Consider the following 7569-nt stretch of genomic DNA (forward strand, 5'->3'; position numbering starts at 1 on the left):
GTCATCAAAAGTTTACGAAAATCTTCGTTCGTCAACGGATGAGCATCGTCACCTACCTCTGTGTTGTAATCTGCAGGAGGCAACGGATTGGAATACGCTTCCGCATCCTCCTTCGGCATTTTGGTTCAGTTTATAAACCACTATTCGGTACTTCTTGTCTCAAGTGCAGGAATATCTTCCTTCCCAGTGAAATTACAATAAATACACGCAAAATGTACACAAAAGACGGGAGCCACACTACAATGGCCGCCCAATAAACTGTGTAGAGTTATCTCTCTTGCTTTGTAAGAATATCAACATTTGGCTTCCTATTCTTCGCCGCAATGAAATTGTAAATAAACATTCTAGCTGATTATATTTTTTTAGATGCAGCACAGAATTTTGTCAGTGAACAGGTCGCGGTCTCAAAGCCACGAAAATATTTTGACAAATTAAATTTAAATGTTGAAGTGAATCTAACGGTTCTTGTGTGTTATTTTAAATGGCTTATTAAACACCATCTACGCTGCAAATATTTTTTTTTTTAATATTTTAAAATGTAACAAATATTTTTGAATTCATAATTTTAGTGAAAAAAAATTTTACTAACAAACACCACTACTGCTCTTAGATTACTTCTATTTTACTTCGTATTCTATGAAAAAAATTAATTTATACGTAACTATCGCCTTAGCTCTACAATCAATTATAGTACGTCTGTACCAGGGAATTATTGTCCACCTCCAGAATAGTCGTTTAGATCTACAATCAAAGGCATTCCAAACATGACCGTCTATCTTTTTCATTTTTGTTCTCAGACGCAGCATGTCTAGATCCACAGTACCTCATGTGCACTTGCTTATTTTGAGATGGTGTCGTGCAATATGAGGGAGATTTTGGCTGCTATTTCCAGCGACCACATTGCGGCTTTCTCTTCTAAATGATGTTTGGGTGGACGACAATGTTTTTTAGCTTCTGTTCATATCAAAAACAATCATAGATTTTTAGGAGAAAATAGAAAACAAGAATCTAGTTGAGATTCAGCCTTGAGTCAGCGCGACGAAAGACATTCCAACCGTGACCATCAGTCTGTTTCAGGCTTAGTATATCTAGGACTACTTTGAATTGTGTTAGCTTTTTTGAAACCAACCCACCTGAAACCACCCTTGGTTCCATGATACAAACTTAACTTCTTGTTTAAAATGATCTAAGTGAAAACCTTCCATTAAAATTTCAGGTTAAGTTTCAAACATTGTTTAATAATGGTTTCTGGTTTTGGTACAGGACTGCAGTTTTTGAGGGGAGGGGGAAGTCGATTACATCAACCCCCAAAACTTGACTTATTTTATCGACCACAAAAAGGATGAAATGCAATGTTCACCTCAGCAGAATTTGAACTCAGAAAGTAGAGATAAAACGAAATGCTGAAGTAGTTGTATGCTGTCAACTTAATGTGACAGTCCCCTGAAGGGAATTATACTACTGTTGGTTAGACCTAGGAAGCTGCACTGCTTCCTGTTCGGCCTTGACACATTTCCTGTGTCCTGATGTTTACAAGGGGGAGACATAAGGACACTGGAAATGTGTCAAGGCCGACAGGAAGCAGTGCAGCTTCCTAGGTCTAACCAACAGTAGTATTATTCCCTTCAGGGGACTGTCACATTAAGTTGACAGCATACAACTACTTCATCGTATCACTCCTGCATAAATCTCTCTGAGGGATTTAGAAATGTATTATTTCTAAAAAAAAGAAATGCTGTTAAGGTGCAAGTATGACTGTGTGGTAAAGAAGCTTGCTTCCCAACCACATGGTTCTGGGTTCAGACCCACCACCTGGCACCTTAGTCAAGTGTCTTCTACTATAGCCTCGAGCTGACCAAGGCTTTGTGAGTGGATTTGGAAACTGAAAGAAGCCTGTCATATATACATATATGTATATATCTATGTGTGTGTGTCTGTTTGTCCCCCCATCACTGCTTGACAACTCCTTTCAAAATTCCTATTTCGTTTTCCACACATTAACTTATGTAGGTTGAATTATGTAAAATGTTAGAGAAAGAAACCCAGCTGTTTTTTACAATACATACCAACACATACATCTATTTTATTCTGATAGACCCCCATAGCCATTCAATGTTTTAAAACTAGTTTTATAGAAATTCCTTTCAAAATTCCTATTTTGTTTTCTACACATCAACTTGTGTAGGTTGAATTATGTAAAATGTTAAAGAAAGAAACTTGGCTGTTTCTTACAATATATACCAATACATACATCTAAAGCAAAACTTTTTCTGAGGCCCTTAAAATATTATTGTAGATCCCCAATGTACTATTTTGTTGTGCGAACATCCCCACCACTGATCTAGAGCATTGGACTGGCAGAATTAGTGTTTGATACATAAGAAAATTTTTATATTTATCAAATCTATTGTATCTACTGAATACAAAAATGTTTCGTCATACTTATAGATATGGGTCCATTTATTCGTTTATTCACAACCCCTCTGGCTATAACTGTTCGGTTGTTAAGCATATGTTGTTGTTGGCACTCCGTCGCTTACGACGTCGAGGGTTCCAGTTGATCCGATCAACGGAACAACCTGCTCGTGAAATTAACGTGCAAGTGGCTGAGCACTCCACAGACACGTGTACCCTTAACGTAGTTCTCGGGGATATTCAGCGTGACGCAGTGTGACAAGGCTGACCCTTTGAATTACAGGCACAACAAAAACAGGAAGTAAGAGTGAGAGAAAGTTGTGGTGGAAGAGTACAGCAGGGTTCGCCACCACCCCCTGTCAGAGCCTCGTGGAGCTTTAGGTGTTTTCGCTCAATAAACACTCACAACGTCCGGTCTGGGAATCGAAACCGCGATCCTATTACCGCGAGTCAGCTGTCCTAACCACTGGGCCATTGCACCTCCACTGTTAAGCCTTTACTTGCTTACTCTTTGACAAGGAGCCTTCACCTACGGAACATTGACAGATGAACGTATCTGACGAATTATCCAAAAAAACAATTAAGTCCTTCGTTTCACTCTTCGTCTCAAGTCACTGTCAAGATGTTCGTAGACCCAGTTTTACCATGGGGCTGAGTCTTTATGTTTTACTTGATAAATCACAAATATGAGTTGGTGGATATTTTTGACGATGGAAACAAGCTCTCGGTGAACACCGCCAAAATGCTCCGACAAAGGGAGTGAGGGGAAAAAAAGCATCCTAATGTTTATTAATTTTATTTCAAAAGCTTTAAACAGAACTTTTCGGTGTGGAAACTACCGACTCCCCACTCGCCATTCCGGTTGAAATCCACAAACACACTCTGATCTTTATATCAATGTTTACGTAGATAAATACACCAGTGCCTATTTTTGTTTTTGTTTGGTTGTTTAAATAATGAGATTTGGTGGAGATTCTTGGATTCTAACCCTAACCCTAACCAAAGACAATAATGGCAAGTTTCCCTCGGTGACACACTCGGTTCGCTATTGGTTTCCTATTTGAACTGCTATAGTCACATTTTACTTTGTGTCTCGTCTCCGGGTATGTTTTCTTCTTCATGGTCTTGTGTGCATGTATGCAGACACGCGAACATACAAAAAAAAAAACACCAATAAATTCATACGAATATTACTTACACACACACACGCATAAAACCAAATCCATGCCTAACATGTACAACCACACTCATCCTACATACACGGACACGCGTTTCTCATTTATTGATTAGTCTTATAAAGTAGGAAGGGCAGAGCCGTTGGGTCCCCCGGGGGCCTCCTGGACTTGTGGTTGGTCGAGGTTGTGACGGTTTAATACCAAGTTGGAAATTGTAGGTTAGTAGTTTGTAGGAAGACGAGGACAGAGGCGGGTTCCATCAAAGAAGCAGATGTATGAAGGAATGACTTGGTAAGTCTTTTAGTACGGATTCTATTAAGTCAGATTTAGAGCCTGTCCGCCATGTTGGATTTATGGTCAAAAAAAGGGGGGGAGGGAATAATGAGGGTATTTTAAAAGATTATTATTAAAGAAATTCCGGCTATTCTTTAGAAAATATAAATCCAAGATGATACTACAATTATAGTTTCTAAAATAGTTCTTTGTTAACGCAAGCATTTTAAAAATAATTTCCGTAATTAGCGTGGCGAAATAATGTCATTTTAGTGTGTGAGAACCCTTCGGGGGCAATTTAGTACTTTTGTTTCTCTTAATTTGCATCTGCTTGCTCCAACCCTTGGTTTTGTTTTAATTCATAACTGCTTTGCATGGCCGCAAAAACGAACGAGGTGAAAGGGAAAAAAAATTCTCTCTAAAACTAAAATAAATTTTTGAAAACGAACTTATTAATTATGTTGGAGTATGTGTCCTGAAAACATATTTCTAGCTTTTCGGGTAGTGTACATTGGTAAAAGAAAGACGAAACCTGTGACAAGACTGTCGTTTGACCAGCAAGAAATAACACCCCAAATCTCCTTCGTGATGCATCTCATCACCTTAAAAAAACTGAACACATTTGTTATTATGATCGGGATGGTTACGGTTGGACTGTCTTTGATCCAGCTATATCTCCTTGATCCGGGGTTAACCAACAATTGATAGATTATAATCGAATTCTTGTTATTCTCATTATCAATGAAAGTTGTTTCTGCTGATTGAGAATTTGCGAAATTGACACATTTATTAGAAGACGGAGACTTCTCAGCAGTGTCTGGCGAATCTGGACTGGCGCCCACAGTCTCGTCTCCAAACACTAGCTGTAGGATTCCATCTATCAAATTCCTGGTAATAATATTTGTTCGCTTCTCCAAGATTTTCTTTAATTATAATTAAAGACCTGTATTGTAAGAAATTATGTTTTCCTTCAGATCATGGGGGAATATAGAAGGAATAATTCTGAGAGATGCCAGACAGCCTCTGCCAAATGTAAATTGGAGAAGACGAAATTAAAATCTATGATATATTATTCACAACGACAGATCCTCTACGCGGTCACACAACCTGCTAAAAATAGCAGCTAAATCAGCCTAACACTACATCCTGCTGTCTTAAGATATTACAGGATACAGTGGACAATATATTCCTGCAACACAACCCCACCAAAACGGAGTGGTCATGGCTAGCATGCCTTTATTGTAGATTTGTTTGATCGTAGCTGACCTACTGCCAATAAAGAATCTGACACGTCAGTTCTTACACATTTAAAATAAAATTTTGAAAATGTATCTTCCACGTATTTGAAATACGAGAGGAAGGGGCAGTTTCTATGTGGTCCTTCGGCCTGTTAGAAATAACAGCCAAGTTCATCTCAAATCACGCCGCCCAATTGTTTTAAAATAAAAGAACATAATTTCGCTAATGTAGTATTAGTTTGCATTATATCTGGAAACAAGCCTGGAAAGTCACGATTGGAATAATTCTCATCACATTACTGCTAAATGAAGGTTGACCTAGGGTTAAACAAATGTCAATGTAATTTATGCAAGCCACTCGACGTAGCAAATGTCAGAGAGAATAAGCCGGCACAATTACAGTTTAGTGCCTCACCGATTTTCTTTCGTCATAGTTTTCTGAAAAATGCGTATTTTTTAATGAAACTTTTCACAGATGCATTTTCGAGGATGTAGATTACGATTATTTGAGTTATAATTTTTAAAAGTTTTGAAAGCGTTTCGGATCATTCTATTTTCCTCCTTCCCAACTTAGCTTCCTCAAAACTCTTTCTAAAATACATGTTTTTAAATTACATTTTGCAAAAATACGTTTTCGAAAATGCAGATTACGTAATGTTAGTATTTCAAACATATAAACCTGAAAAGTAAAAATAAAATTTGGTTAAATTTATGGTAACTGATAGGAAGAAAGTCGTGGAGGAGGAAAACTATATGCATTTTCCTAAAAGTTATGAGAAAACAAAGTCGGGATGCGTGAAATATTCATCCCCTCCTCGATTCTTTGGACATTAAATTTCAATGAAAAAAATATTTTGGACAAAAATGTATTTTCACTGCAAATTCCGATATAATTATAATCTACACCATTTGATATATATTTGTAGAAACTTTAGTTAAAAATAAAAAGGCAAAAAAACATTCAGAAAGTTATGTACATACAAAGGTCTACGGGGTGGCACGTTTCTGAAACAAGATAAATCGAAAAGCACTCAACACATGTAGAATTTTATTCGTGCGGATGTGTGTATCATTTGGTATTCCTTGCTAAATTGTGAAAGCGCGTGGTTTAGTGGTTAGGGTATTCAGCTGGCAATCTTAAGGTCGTGAGTTCGATTCCCGGCGCTGCGTGGTGTTCTTGAGCAAGATACTTTATTTCACGTTGTTCCACTCCATTCAGCTGACAAAAATGAGTAGTACCTGTATTTCAAAGGACCAACCTTGTCACATTCTGTGCCAAGCTGAATCTCCCTGAAAACTACGTTAAGAGATACACGTGTTTATGGAGCCCTCAGCCACTTGCACGTTAATTTCACGAGCAGGCTATTCAGTTGATCGGGTCAACTGGAACCCTCGTCGTCGTAACCGACGGAGTACCTAGCTAAATAAATGAAGTCAAAGGCCGTCATTAATATGTTTCAGTTCAAAGTACCAGTCAGATATTTAGGTCGATTTAACGGCCTACAGCATTATTGCTGACCCCAGGATCTGCAAACTCCAGTAGATCCACAAATAAAGTTCTTAATTCTCTGATCATTTAGTGTTGGTAACGATTACATCATCGAAGTCGTTTTAGCCGTCTAAGAAAGAACACCAAAATCTGCTACATTCACCGTTGGCATGTCTGTGACCTGTTCACTGTCACAGTCTCATTTTATGTAATAAAATCGTGTCAGTGACCAGGCTGCCGAAGTGCGACGAAACTTTTTAGCACTTCATAGTAGATAGCACTGTTTAAGAATAAACGAAATGGCTACAGTAGTTTTTTTTTTTTGCGTTAGTGTTTCAAAGAGTTAAAAAAATCATTCTTCCACGATGTAATTGTTTCAGTTTGAATACACGGTTCTAAGATATGTTGCAAGCATTTAAAAAAAAAATTATATTAACAGTAACTTGACTATTATTTTTAATGCGGATGACGTCTCTGAGTAATTAATCTCCACGATTTACCATTCAATAACGTTTGTATTTTCTGATTGAGCTGGCCTGTGATCAAAAGACATTTCAGCTCTGATGATTTCATTTTAAAGGTATGTTGAGGGCTATATTATATACTGTGTCCTTTCCCTTAACCCTTTGCCTGTCCGATGTATACATGTGATTGTTGTTGGCACTCCGTCGCTTACGACGTCGAGGGTTCCAGTTGATCCAATCAACGGAACAGCTTGCTCGTGAAATTAACGTGCAAGTGGCTGAGCACTCCACAGACACGTGTACCCTTAACGTAGTTCTCGGGGAGATTCAGCGTGACACAGAGTGTGACAAGGCTGACCCTTTGAATTACAGGCACAACAGAAACAGGAAGTAAGAGTGAGAGAAAGTTGTGGTGGAAGAGTATAGCAGGGTTCGCCACCAACCCCTGCCGGAGCCTCGTGGAGCTTTTAGGTGTTTTCGCTCAATAAACACTCACAACGCCCGGTCTGGGAATC

General features: G+C 38.3%; 1 protein-coding gene and 1 non-coding gene across 3 annotated transcripts in view; one reads left to right on the forward strand and one right to left on the reverse strand.

Annotated features, from left to right (window-relative positions):
* The window catches only part of LOC106875032 (protein Red), a 3442-nt gene extending 3323 nt beyond the window's left edge, over nt 1-119 (reverse strand). The window contains exon 1 of the mRNA XM_014922989.2: nt 17-119. Within this exon, the coding sequence (XP_014778475.1) occupies nt 17-119 (103 nt within the window). The remainder of the gene's footprint in view (nt 1-16) is intronic.
* A 2755-nt stretch (nt 120-2874) lies between these two features.
* The window catches only part of LOC106875041 (uncharacterized), an 8117-nt gene continuing 3422 nt past the window's right edge, over nt 2875-7569 (forward strand). Inside the window, exon 1 of one of the 2 annotated variants that reach the window (XR_001410077.2) lies at nt 2875-3518. This is a non-coding gene — a transcript (uncharacterized LOC106875041). The other variant, XR_001410078.2, reaches the window with a different exon arrangement.

Source organism: Octopus bimaculoides, chromosome 14 (genome assembly GCF_001194135.2).
Source record: "Octopus bimaculoides isolate UCB-OBI-ISO-001 chromosome 14, ASM119413v2, whole genome shotgun sequence".
In the NCBI taxonomy this organism is placed as follows: domain Eukaryota; kingdom Metazoa; phylum Mollusca; class Cephalopoda; order Octopoda; family Octopodidae; genus Octopus; species Octopus bimaculoides.